Source organism: Thamnophis elegans, chromosome 2 (genome assembly GCF_009769535.1).
Source record: "Thamnophis elegans isolate rThaEle1 chromosome 2, rThaEle1.pri, whole genome shotgun sequence".
Taxonomy (NCBI): Eukaryota; Metazoa; Chordata; class Lepidosauria; order Squamata; family Colubridae; genus Thamnophis; species Thamnophis elegans.
In genome coordinates this window covers 51,456,521-51,470,784 of record NC_045542.1, presented here as the reverse complement: position 1 = coordinate 51,470,784, position 14,264 = coordinate 51,456,521, and the positions used below count along the sequence as shown (strand labels likewise).

General features: G+C 43.3%; 1 protein-coding gene across 1 annotated transcript in view; it reads left to right on the top strand.

The window, feature by feature from the left end:
• The first annotated feature begins 6,222 nt into the window (after window positions 1–6,222).
• The window catches only part of ACSF2 (acyl-CoA synthetase family member 2), a 79,094-nt gene continuing 71,052 nt past the window's right edge, over window positions 6,223–14,264 (top strand). Inside the window, exon 1 of the mRNA XM_032209520.1 lies at window positions 6,223–6,414. Within this exon, the coding sequence (XP_032065411.1) occupies window positions 6,317–6,414 (98 nt within the window). The 5' untranslated portion in view covers window positions 6,223–6,316. The remainder of the gene's footprint in view (window positions 6,415–14,264) is intronic.

The window sequence follows — 14,264 nt, the reverse complement described above, 5'->3', positions numbered from 1 at the left end:
TAAAGTACCAAACTTCACAGATATATTTGCTCAGATAATGTGACCGCTTTGATAATTATGACATGACAAGAGGATAAAAAACAGGTATATGCTTTCTGAAAGATAAATTCAAGGAATTGATTATACTGGTAGTCCTCATTTACTCACTTGTTCAGCAATTATTCAAAGCACTGAATATTAAGAGTTAGTTATTCACAACACAACTTCGCCTGGTGCGCCAGTTGCGACCCTACCTGAACTGGGAGGCCCTCACAACAGTCACTCGTGCCCTTGTGACCTCTAGGCTGGAATACTGCAACGTGCTCTACATGGGGCTGCCCTTGAAGAGCATCCGGCGACTTCAGCTAGTCCAGAATGCGGTCACGCGAGCGATTGTGGGTGCACCTCGGTTCACCCACATAACACCTATCCTCTGCGAGCTGCGCTGGCTACCTGTCGATCTCCGGGTGCGCTTCAAGGTGCTACTTGCCACCCATAAAGCCCTTCATGGTAGTGGATCTGGATACTTGAGAGACCGCCTCCTGCCAATTACCTCCTCGCGACCAATTAGATCACATAGATTAGGCCTCCTCCGGATCCCATCTGCCAGTCAGTGTCGACTGGCAACCACGCGGAGGAGAGCCTTCTCGGTAGTAGCTCCGACCCTTTGGAACGATCTCCCCGTGGAGATTCGTACCCTCACCACCCTCCAGACCTTCCGCGCAGCCCTTAAAATCTGGCTATCCCGTCAGGCCTGGGGCTAAAGATTGTAATCCATCCCCACTCGAATGGTATGAATGTTGTGTTCTTTTTAATTATGTATTGTGCTTATGTGTCATCGTTTGTATCCCCTTTCCCTACGAGTTGTAAGCCGCCCTGAGTCCCCCCAGGGAAAAGGGCGGCCTACAAATAAACTTTTCCAATTCCAATTTCCAATTCCAATTCCTTTGTAGTCGTGTCTAGGGCAGCATCTCATGTCATGTGATTGCCATTTGCCACCTTCGCTACGGGCCTCTGACGAGAAAAATCAACTGAGATGCCAGAAGGAAGTCGAAATGGCGATCACTTGACCATGGGATGCTGCAATCATAGAGTTTTCACTTAATGATGTCAGCTGGGACTCCTAGAACAGCCATCTTAGCTCAGCACATTCACATAATGTTGTGCCTTAAAACTGCATCATTTAGCAACCTAGTTAACCTATGGTCAAATGTTTCAGGTACGATTGAATGGAAATGTTGAAACTCCCTCAATTCTAGTGTGTTCCTTTGACATAGTTGGCAGAGCGTCATAAAGGACTCAGAATTTTTCATTGTCTAATTGTTAATGTGTAATCCACTGAAGCATTCTATCTAGGCAGGTATTGATTGTTTAACCCACATTCTCTATGGACACTATTCCTAATTATGCATTTGTAAATATGAAATGTACCTGATAGCACAATTATAACCTGTTCATAAAACAAGATGTCACTTTGGATTGGCTCAGAGAGGTCTTTTCAGGTTGGTTGCTATTGAATACTGGGATCCTCCAACCATAACTAAACAAGAACTCTTTTATATGTTTCATTATTTCCTTGAGGCTATTCTTTTTACTTGATGGTCAAACTAGTACTTGCCAATGTGCATATCCAAAGACTAATTCCAAATCATAATTCTGTACAACGTACAAAGAAAATGGAGGTTGATATCACCAATAAATACCACTGCAGGAAAACAAAACATGTGATGTGTAACCAAAAAGTAATATCTGGATCCAAACACAGGCATTTTTTGAAGTAGTACAAGTAGTCCTGGACTTTGTAATTGTAATTGAGCTTGGAAATTATGGTTGTGAAGTCATGGCAGTCATAAAATGATTGCCACAATTGTAAACCAAAGGCCACATAAAAATGCCATGCTTGTAAAAAAGCCATTGTTTGCTATGGGTATTGTAAATCATCATCACATGACTGTGGACTGGTTGCTGATTGGCCAAAACCATGATCATGTGACTCTGAGGAGGGAGGAGCAGGCTGTCAGAACTTTACAACAGGGTTGGAAGTAGCTTTTGTGAAGGTCTGTTGAACTTTGAACAGTCTTAAGTCAGGGACTACCCATATTCTACCATCCCTTCCTTTGCAAGGGATGGTTTTAAAAATATTTCCCAAATTGAGACTAAGTCTTGCTGTTCTTTTTTCTCCCCAGCTACCACCAATTCAACCTTCCCTCCCCTCCACAAAACAACTAGTCCTTCTCTCTCATTTGGTCCCTTTTGAACCACAATTTCAGCTGTTCTTTTCTTTAGCCCATATTGTGAAGATGAGGTGTGATAATTCTATAACTAGGACCATTTATGTATGTGTTCTTTGTTCAACAAAGTCTGACGTTTTATGAGACTCTTAATTTCTCTCCTGAAGATAAAATTACAGGTAGTCCTTGACTTGCAACCGTTTGTTTAGTGACCATTCAAAGTTACAACAGCATTGAAAAAAGTGACTTAAAACCAGTCCTCTCCCTTACAATCAAAACAACATCCTCCACAGTCACATGATCGAAATTTGGGCACTTGACAACTGGCCTGTATCTATGATGATGGTGGCATCCCAGCATCATGTGATCACCATTTCCTAGCCAGCTTCTGGTTAGCAAAGTGAATGGAAGAAGCCAAATTTGCTTAATGAGCGCATGGTTCACATAATAACTGCAATAACTGCAATGATTTGTTTAACAACCATGGTAAAAAAGTTTGTAAAATTCGGTGCAATTCACTTAACAACAGTCTCAACAGAAATGTGTTGTGGTCGTAAGTCAAGGACTACTTGTACATTTGATTCTCAGCTCAGCTTTTTTACTTCTTTGGAATATAAGAAAATGGAGTATTTTAGTTGTAAAAAATAACTGCCTCTGCCTCCCCTCCCAGCAATTTGCCTCCTTGCAACAAACAGTACAGACAATATACACTGTTTGTAGTGTTATATTTCAGACTATACTTGCATAGATGCTGTTAAAATGATGTGCTTTCTGGAAGTATAGTTATTCTTTGCTATTTAAAAGCATAGCACTTTTTAAAACAACAGCATTGGGCCTCTTCAGATCAAGCATTTATTTTAAAAAGCTTCATTTAATTAAGTTGTCTAGAATAATAATAGAGCAGTCTTAAAAAAATAAGTCTAATAATTTGAACATTCTATAGGCATTTATAGTTGTTGACTTACCTCCTTGCAGCAAACAGCCTGATTAGCACAAGAAAAAAAATCTGCCTCCCAGCAATTTGCCAATGAAACAGCAAGTTTCACTTTCAATTTCTCCCGATCATCAGCTGTTACAGGCTGCAGGGATTCCTATAGTTTATTGAAACCTCCACAAGCCCCATTTGCTGCAAAGAGGTAAATTGCTGGGAGGCAGAGGCCAAAGGGTTGGGGCCAGTGGGTTGGTGGGGCTACATTCAGTGTATAAGACGCACCCAATTTTTCACCCTCTTTTGGGGGGGAAGGTGCATCTTATACTCTGAAAAATACGGTATTTGGAGATTCCCCCTGCTTGACAAAAGCTAGCATACATCCCTCAGTAGCTAAAGAAAGCTCTTTTTTTAATTTAGGGAAAATTCATACTCAATCATATGATTGAAGCATCACATTTCTTTGATTTTGGCTTCTGGAAAAGGAACAGTATCTCAAGAGATACTGGGAGTCGTGCCCTTCCAAACAAATTAGAAGGCACCACTTCTTTTTCTTGGTTGCCAAGATGCTAAAACATTTAAGAAATGCACACCTATGGTAACGATACAGATCCTGTCCATGTGAAGGGTTAATTGTGATACTGTTGCCCATTACAACAAAAATTCTGTAAAAATTAACAAAGTATCTTGAGGACGCAACTTTAAGAAATTATGCATATGTTTGTCATGAAGCAGAACATAGACTCTCAGAGGTATAGACTGTGTTAGAGCATGTATTCATATAACTGCTACCCTTTTCATATTCCTTCAGATAAGGAATAATGGATGGAAACTGAACAAGGAGAGATTCAACCTGGAAATAAGGAGAAATTTTCTGACAGAGCAATCAACCAATGGAACAGAAGTTGCCTTCAGAAGTTGTGGAGCTTCATCGATGGAAGCTTTCAAGAAGAGACTGGACTGCCATCTGTCAGAAATAGTGTCGGCCAGGGTCTCCTGCTTGGGCAAGGGTTGGACTAGATGACCTACAAGGCCCCTTCCAACTCTGTTAATCTGTTAATTTTCTTCACCATGCTAAGGAAGTAGTTGTTCTTCCAGCTCTTAGATTTCAATGTGATTGAGCCCTTTCAGCTGTTTTATTTGGTTTTTCTGTTCAGTCTTTGAGGTCACTTCCAACATACTTTCGATGATTTTTTTCTTGAAATACCTTGTTTTCTCTTCTAATTGTAAGCCATCCAGAATTGCTATGGGGCTGGATGGCCTCAAAGTTAAAATAATAAATAATGTAATAACATCAGTACACTAAACAATTGCATCAATGTTTCAAATTTAAATATATATTTTGAAGAAAGCACTATTTCTCAAATATGTGCAATTGTGACAGTATATTGAGTATTTAGACAAAACTATGTATTGATTTCAGTCAAATAAAATAATTGAAGTTGTCAGTCAAAAGGTGGTATTTCCATTCTTTTAGGATGGATTGGCTCCGAAGCAAGAAAATATGAGCAGGTATTTTAATTCAAATGTGACTGATGTAATATTATTGAATATTGAATATTGAATGTCTTTTTTAACAGTTGCAGTGTATGGCTATGAAAGTTGGACCATAAGAAAGGCTGAGCACCTAAGAATTGAGGCCTTTGAACTCTGGTGCTGGAGAAGACTCCTGCGAGTCCCTTGGACTGCAAGGCGATCAAACCGGTCAGTCCTAGAGGAGATCAACCCTGATTGCTCTTTAGAAGGCCAGATCCCAAAGATGAGACTCAAATACTTTGGCCGCCTAATGAGAAGGAAGGACTCACTGGAGAAGAGCCTGATGCTGGGAACGATTGAGGGCAAAAGAAGAAGGGGACGGCAGAGAATGAGGTGGCTGGATGGAGTCACCGAAGCAGTAGGTGTGAGCTTAAATGGACTCCAGAGGATGATAGAGGACAGGAAGGCCTGGAGGAACGTTGCCCATTGGTTCGCGATGGGACGGCCCCACTTTATAACTAACAACAACACATTTTTACAACCGCCCCCCCCCGCCAACCCACAACATTATTTAAATAGAGGCTCAATAGCTTTCATCAAATAGCATTAACATTATTTATATTACAAGTATTACAATTGCAATAATATGCATTTTGTTATCTACTCCTATAAAAACTTATTTCAAGGCATAATACATTAAAATATCCTAAGAGGAGTGTGTATGTGTGCTTCTCCCCTGGTACCACAGTTGGCCAAGGTATTCCTCAAGTGTGAAAGTTATCCCTCCCTAACTATATCTCACTGTATATGCTCTGCTATTTGTAACATCTTCTCCGTGAGGTAATTTGGGAAGAGTGCCTTCTGCCCCCATAGGCCATTTGGAGATAAACATAAATGTATCCCACAAACGACCCTTTTAGATATGGACGAGTCAGCTTCCTAGGGGCTCTACTAACAGTATTAAGCAAGCGGCTCGGACAATCGCCGTTCGAGAGAAGAAGCGGCGGCAGCGCTTGGGAGTCCCCCTTCAGAAGGACCCGGCCATTCCGTCCGTTAAAAAGTAAGTCTCGGACAGCCTTTTGGCTGTCATGGAGCGAGGGAAGACACGGTCCCACCCAACTGCTTCTCCAGCCGGTTCCGGCACTCGAAATGGGGAAAGCGCCTTCTTTCTTGCCAGGATTTAAAAAAATAACACGTGTTGCCTCCTTTGGGTTTGGTGCAGGTTCTTCTTCTCCGTGGAGTTTCTCTTCCCTCTTCCATCTTTTCAGAGCCTGCGGCAGCAAACGGGGAGCGCTCAGCGCAGGAGGAGAGGACGCCTCCGCCTTAGGAAGTCACCTGCCCCGGGTTCTTAAAACGAGCGGTTTCCACCGTCCCAGCAGAACCCAGCCGGCCCGGCCAACACCCTCCACCTCGCTGCCCTGTCCGGGAGACGGAGTGGCTGGTCCCAAAGAAGGAAATCGCCGCCCACTTTCACTTCTCTCGCTGACGCGACAGAGCCCAGCCAGAACTTGGCCCAATTGAGCGCCCCACTTCGGGGAGCGAAAGCGTAGCTCGGCGCCGCCCCTTTGCCCGCCCGCCTCGCCTCCGGCTATCTCCGCGCTCCAGCTGCAACTCCAGCCTCTTTCTCTTCCGCGAGGGTCCGAAGTCAGGACGGGGATCTGACTGCTGCTGCTCTTGCATCGGTAGCGCGAAGGGGAACCGCATGGCTACCGCCACCGCCTCGCTCAGAAGAGTCGCTCGGGAGCTTTTGACCACTCTGGGGGTGACTCGAAGCAGCCACCGGGGCGTGCAGCGACTCAGGTACAGGGCGAGTGGAAGGGGGGCTTTGGAAGTCCGTAGTCGAGGGGCAAAGACAGAGGGCGGGGGGTGGGGTGGGCAGGTAGAAAGAGGGCAAAAGAGATGGAGGTGGGGAGGGGGAGAGATTTGAGGGAAGTATTATTGGAATGTTTTGAGCGGTATATTTGGTCAGGAGGGACACCTGAGTAGATGTAAGAAAATAGAGGGCCAGAAAAGGAGTCTTAAACGAGATAGAATTGTCAGAAAAGTGGGATGAAACAGCCTCCGAGGAGCAGGAAGCAAACGGGGGTGCTGAAGGGGATGTCTATTCAGGAAAAAGGAAGAAATGTCCTGGCCTATTTGGATACCATTGGCAATCTCTGGCAGCTGCCAAAAAGCTATTTAATTCAGTGGCAGGTTAGGAAATGCATGGTGTTCAGAAAGAAAGAACAGTAAATAAAATACAGGAGTTTGAACTCAGTGCATCACCCTTTATCCAGGATTACAGAGAATTCCCTTTGCCCCTTTTATAGCCCTGTATCAGTTCATCATAGATACTCTCCTAGATTTCCTCAGGTGCTGGTGACTTGAGTGACACATCCAGGCAGTTTTCTTGGCAGCAGTACCAAAGTAGTTTATCATCTCTTCTGGGATTTCCCCCCCTCCCCCAGTGTTCCAATCTAGTGTGCAATTTTGGGATGCCCTGTTGGCCTTCCTTTCAAGGACTGCAATTCTACTTAAACTTTTTGAACAGCCAACAATTAGCTAAGTGCTGCCACCTAACTGGGCTGACTCATATTTAACCAAACTTGTGTTTATAATTGAGTCCCAAAGATATATAACTTCCCTGTTCACCTACCGTATAACAAAATGTTAACATTTGTCTCCCTTTTATCCACATCCCACAACTTTGTAGTGGTTACAACTATCTAAAATTGGATTCTTAATATATTATGGATTATAATATTGAAAGACTAGTGGTTCTAAATTTAACAGTGAAGAGAGAACATAAAATAATTCAAGTGGAGAAATAAGCTGAAAAGTAGATAGAAAAGTCTGGGTAAGAATGTATTTTGCAGTCTTCTCATGACTGCAAATCTCTCTTCTCTCTCTCTCTCTCTCTCTCTCTCTCTCTCTCTCTCTCTTTCCTTCCTTCCTTCTCTTTCTTTCTCTCTCTCTACCCCAGCTCCCCCTCTCCACTTCTTTTTATATTTTACCTATTTTATTTCTATGGTCCGAGTAATGGATGAGTAAAAATCCCATGTGTATTAGCAACCAGCCAATTTTTATAGCTGCAGGCAGGCAATTTGAAACAGCAAATTTTTCATGACCTTGAATTCTGCCTTCTTTTACATACTAAACATTTTAGGAACAGGTTGCTGCTGATTTCTCAAAGTACTATTTGAAAGTACAGTGTCATGAAGTGATGAAATCGTGTTACTGTGGAATGCAAGATAATTGCTTGTGTTGCATTTGTGCTTCAGGTTAAGATACTGCTGGTAAAAAGCCACTTGACTTGTGGCCCAAACAGCCAAGGACATTTTATGAAGTCAGCACAGAATGCTTATTTAACAGGTGTCAAGATGTAGTCAAGATCAGCCAAGATAGTTAAAGCATTATTTGTATCAGAGATTCCTAAACTTTCCCAGCTCATGGTCCCCCCCCCCAGTAATTTTTTCACAGCATCCCTAAATTTGCAGTTCATGTGGTATCTGACAGGTGCCAGCTCTCACTGTGTTATCACCTGGCACCCCTGTAAATTTGCTGCAGTGCTCTGGAGTGTCACGATGCAGCTTTATAATTTAATTAATATACTTAATCCACTTCCTCTTCACAATTTGAACCAACACAAAAGTACAGTAATCAAATTATAGGCATTACACAAACATACTTGTTCAGAAACAGAAAACTGTCAAGGAAAATGCAATTATAGTATTTGCCTCTGTGAAGAAAATGGTGCATAGGTATCATGCTAAGTTAATGCAATATTTGAAGATTACACTTGGATTACTTATAAAGAACCTTCAAGGAAGGGACTATAATTACAGAGTTATTGTGTGGCAAGATGGGCAGCCAATAAAATTTACAAATAAGTACTGTAGGTAAAGATGAAGGCAAAGGTTCCCCTGCCCAGTCATTTCTGACTCTATAGGATAGTGCTTATCTCCATTTCTTAGCCAAGGAAGCTAGTGTTTTCTGAAGACCCTTTCCATGGTCACATGGCCAGCATGACTATATGTTGAGGCTATTATCTTCCCATTGAAGTGGTACCTATTTATCTACTCGCATTTGCATGCTTTTGAACTGCTCCGTGTAGGTGGGCAGGAGTTGGGGCAAGTAACTGGAGCTCATCCCGAGACACAGTGCTCAGGTCTCGAACCCAGGCTGTCAGCTTTCCAACTGACAAGCTCACCTTCTTTAACTGTTGAGTCATCGTGCCCCCACAAATAAATAAAGGGATTATCATCCTATTATAATTCTCAATCCCAATCTGTTAAATAGAATTTGGAAGCACATTTTGCTGATGAAGATGGGCAACTCATCCAAACATAGTTTGACTGGTAGATAGTTAATGGGATTTACAATGGTATATATTCCTGTCAACCTGAAGCTGACCTGACTGAGGCCATTTTGAGGCTTCAGGGCTGCCACAACTGGAGCTAAGGGACAGGGAGGGATGGAGAAGAGATAGCTGGGGTTTGTAGCCAAAAGGAAATACTTTTTTCTTGGGAATCAAGGACGTTTCATCAGGTGCTTGGAAGAAGGGGACTGAGGTCGCCTAGCAACTGGGCTGTATCCTGATTGGACCATGTGACTGATTGTTTTGAGAAAGTGTACAACTTTTAATTAGGTGAAAACCACGGGAACGTTTAGAATTGGTTTTCACTACCCTGTGCCAATATGGCTTATTCAATAAACCTATTCTTTGAGGAATCTACCTGTCTCGGAGTTTTGTTTGCTATGGGTATGTTACTTGAAACCCTGACAATTCTATTATGTGAGTTTAATGGTATAACAATTTTTAACATACACAGTGGTTTGCTGCTGCTACTGCCAGTTTGCTCAGGAATGCGCTGTCTGCATGCTTTGCGCACACGCTTGCTTGATGTTCACTATGCGTATATGCGCAGTACTAAAAAATGCTTCTGAGCATTCGCAGAAGCAAAAAACAAGATAGGCGCTGCCAAGAGAACCAGTTCAGGATTGTGGCAAGCCAAGTTACTACCTACTCGGCCGAAATGGTCCGAACTGGTAGGAACTCACATCTGGTTTGCTATTATTCTAATATATTTCTTTTAAAAAGTCAGAAAAATATGTTAGCACTGTGGAAAAGCAAATAGCAATAGCATTTAGACTTATATATTACATCATAATGCTTTACAGCCCCCAAAAATCTAGGCCCTCATTTTACCAATCTTGGAAGACTGAGTCAACCCTGAGCTGGTTGGATTGAACTGCTGACAGATGGCAGAATTAGCCCTGCAATACTGCATTCGAACCACTGCACCACCATGGCTGGAAGTAATACATAATAGTGAAGTAATACATGAGTAACAAAAACCTACTACAAAGGTTATGTAATGTTTTATCAAAGACACACTCAGGGAGTTTTACTACAACTTGCCCCATTTCCAAAGAGTTTAATTTTCTATATAATAAAGACCCTCTTTCAAATTACACATAAAACTATCTGAATGTGTAGACTATAAAACATCACATGCACGTTTACTCAACAAATTAAGCAGCTCTATTGGAAAAGAAGGATGTTATTCTGTACTTTTAGGAAGCAATATCAGTCAATATCAGCCAGTCCAGTTTTCTGCAGCTATTAAAGATCTTTTTTCAACACATCTTTAAAACTGCAGCTTTTACTTTCTCCTGAGAATACCTGTTGATTTCCATGAACTTGAGAAATTAAGAATAATAGAATATTTAGTGAAAATGCACATTTCTTTAGAAAGAACACTTTCCTTTTTTTCATCCATGTTTTCATCATTTCCTATATACAACTTTCCTTGAGTCTCCTCGGTTTAAAATTTTGTTTTCTGTACCAAGTCAAAGTACTGCCAGTTCCTAGTTGCTTCTTGCAATCAAGGTCCCAAACTGGGGGGGGAAGTGTATATCAACTTTCTAGTATCTGCTTTGGGCCTACTATTGAAGAGATACTAAATGTCTTTTTACATTTGGCAACCTTTGAAAATTGCTTAGGTGCCACCTTAAGTCACCTTAAGGAATTGCTGGTTCTGTGAAATGGAAAAAAGCCACGTAGCCCTCCAGTGGGGTAAGACTACTCATCTATTTATTTTGTGAGTTTATTGTTTGGTGAGTTTGGCCTGAGATAAGAAAGCAGGAGAAGAACCTACTGTATTTGACAACAAATGTCTTTATTTAGAAAGACTCAAGAATGCCATAGGGTGGACCAAATAGAACAGAATCAATCTAATACAACAGGAGACCAAATTATGCATACCAGCTGGTGGAAACAATAATTGAAATGGCTATTTGAAGTTTTAGGTGCAGCAGACATTTCAAGCTTTGTAAATAAATATCTCCAGACTTTCTTTTTACAGGTGGCCCTCAACTTTCAACAATTCATTTACTGAGTGTTTGAAGTTACAGCAGCATTAAAAAAGTGACTTTCAACCAGCCCTTGCACTTGTCCCCATTGCAGAATCCCCACCATTATCTGATCAAAATTTGGGCACTTGGCAACTGGCATGTAATTATAATGGTTGCAGTGTTCCAGGGTCATGTGGTTGCCTTTTTTGACCTTCCTACCATACCTGACAAGTGGTCAGTGAGGGAAGCTGCATTTGCATAACCATCACTTAATTCACTCAACAACTGCAGTGATTTGCTTAACAACTGTAGCAAAATAAAGTCATAAAATTGGGCATGGCTCACTTAGCAAACCTCTTGCTTAGCAATAGAAATTCTGGTCCCAATTTCTGCTTTAAATTGAGGATGACCCATCTGAAAGCTAACTACATATATTCTCAACAGTGCAGCTTGCAACTGAGTTAGGAATACCTAATTCTTCGAATATTATAGGCACCGCAAAATAAAATTTGCAAACTTCATAAAATGAACCCTTAATAGAAGATTTATATGCTATGGATAGGGTGACCAGACATCCCGCATTTGGTGGGACAGGCACGCCTTTTCATAAATTTTCCCGCGTCCCGCACGGTTCTTAAAAAAACACGCTTTTTTTGGCGCTCGCAGCTCCCTCGCTCCCCCGCCCATCAGCTGCTAGCTCGCTGGGCTGGCTCATCATTCTGTTCTATCCTACAAATTTAAGCCAGCCCAGCCTGCCGCTCACTGATTGGATTGGCCTGGACTCCAGCCAATCAGTGAGCTGGCTGGGATGGAAAATTTTCAGCACGCCGCATGCTGAAAATTTTCCATCCCAACCAGCTCACTCATTGGCTGGACTCCGCTTAGCTGAGCATGCCTGTGTGAGTCTCCATTTCATTTCATTTTTTGGGGTTGCAGCAGCGCTTACTCACTGGTGAGTAATCATGTTATGGATTGGTACCAGTGGGAATCGGGAGGCGCTGGGGGGAGGAGAAAGCCCTCCTTCTCCCCCTTTGTGGAGTTCATTTCAGCTCCTCGCGTCACAGCCAGCCCCTGTGCTGCGCCGCCATGGGCGGCAGAAACTCCGTGACCCAGTGGAAGTTCTCTGTGCGAGTGAAACAGCTGCCGCCGCTCGCACAAAGAACTTCCACTCGGTCACGGACTCACGGAGCTTCTGCCGGCATGGCGGCGCCTGTGCTGCACGGTTCCCAGCGACCATGCTGCGAGTCCGCGAGGTGTGGTCGTGTCCCGCTGCCCTCCACTGCAGCTCTCCTGCGGCAGCGGCCGTTTCAGTCACGCAGAGAACTTCCACTCGCTTCCGGGGCTGCCGCCGCCCGGCACAAGCCCCGGAACCGAGTGGAAGTCTCTGCGCGAGGTGAAAGGGGTGCCCGCCCCCTCGCTCTCCTGCCGCAGCATCCGTTTCAGTTGCGCAGAGAACTTCCACTCGCTTCCGGGGCTGCCGCCGCCCAGCAGAAGTCCCGGAACCAAGTGGAAGTTCTCTGCGTGAGGTGAAACGGCACGCCGCCGCCTTGCTCTCCTGCCGCGGCGTTTCAGTCACTTTCCTCGTCCGTCTCGATTGCTGGAAGCAGTAACAAACGGCGCGTCCGCTCCGCCATCAGTGCCCTGACAGCCACCCCAGCCGGCGGCTACCGGGCCTCGCTGGAGTCAATTGCAAAACCGCGTTCAGCGCTTTGAGGACCTGAGGCATCTTGGGAAATGCAGTTCCCTATCGGAAAGAATGGAGTAGCTGTGAATTTGTAACAACAACAGAAGATAATAACTTGGCGCTTCGCAGGTTACGAAAATCTCGTTTGATTTGCACACTGTTTTTTAAAAGTTAGATAAAGAAATTATGCTGTGAAAGCGACTAGAAAGCCCCCCTCCCCTTCCTGTGTGCGAGAAAGGGAAGGAGAGGAAGGAAGGAGGGAGGGGGGAAGGAAAAGAAGAAGGGAGGGGGGAGAAGATGGAAGGAGAAAAGATGGATGGAAGGAGAAAGAATGGAAGGAGAAGGAGGAAGATGGAAGAAGAAAGGAAGAAAAAGAAGAAGGGAGGTAGAAAAGAGGGAAGGAGGTAGGAATAAAAGGGGAAGAGAGGGAAAGAGCAGAAAGACAAAGAGGATGAAGTTGATAGGCAAGAGGAAGGAGGAAGGAAGGAAAAAAGAAAAAGAGGGAGAGAGGAAAGAAGAAAAGTTGGAACTAGAAAGGAAAGAAGGGAGGGAGGGAGGAAAGGGGAAGACAGGGAAAGAGCAGAAAGACAGAGAAGGTGAAGGTAGATAGGCAGAAGGAAGGAAGAAGGAAGAAATAGGAAAGGAGGGAAGGAGGAAGGAACAGAAGCGAAGAGGAAGAGCGAAATGGAAAGAGCAGAAAGACAGAGAAGGTAGATAGGCAAAAGAAATGAAGCTGAAAGAATGGAAGGAGGAAGGAAGAGAAAAGGAGGAAGGGAGTGAGTGAGGAAAGAAGAGAGGATGGAAGGAGAAAGGAAGGAAGAGAGGGAAAGAGCAGAAGACGGATAAGGTGAAGGTAGATAAGCAAGAGGAATGAAGGAAGAAGTGAGGTGTCTCGAGGGGGAAAACATTTAGTGACCAAAGTTACAATGGCATTGAAAAAAGTGACTGATGAGCATTTTTCACACTTCGCAACCGTTGCGACCATTTTTCACACTTAGCGACCGTTGCAGCATCCTCATGGTCACGTGATCAAAATTTTGTTTGGCAACAGATTCGTATTTATGCTGATTTCAGTGTCCTGGGGTGACCTTTTGACAAAACATAAAATTTTTAATCAACACCCCCCCCCCCCGGTCAATGGTGTCCCTCTTTACCAATCTGAAAATCTGGTCACCTTAGCTATGGAAGATGTTTCTGAAAGTTTTATTTTAGACTAAAGAATTCAGCTCAATTCCTAAAGATAATCGTGTCATTTTGCCCCAGGGAGTAGATTAAATTTATTATTATCACCTAAAAGTCAAGTATTCAAAATATTATTTATTACATGTAGCCAAAAGAAACGCGCATGCTATTTTTAAGCAGAATCTAGAAATCTCCAGTGTTCATTTCCTCCCCTCATCGAGCTTGAGGCAGATTCATTCCTTAAATGGAAATGCAGTAGACTGATCTGCCACTAGGGGGATATTTGGGATTTCATAGGGAGAAAAGAGGGGTGGGAATTACTAAATGAGGATCTGCCTGGATATGTCATCTAAACTTAGCCATGTCTGATTAGTAACTTCTCCGATAAGATTAGATCATTGCTTATAGGTCCGTGATGGCGAACCATTTTTGAGGGCACGCGAGGCAT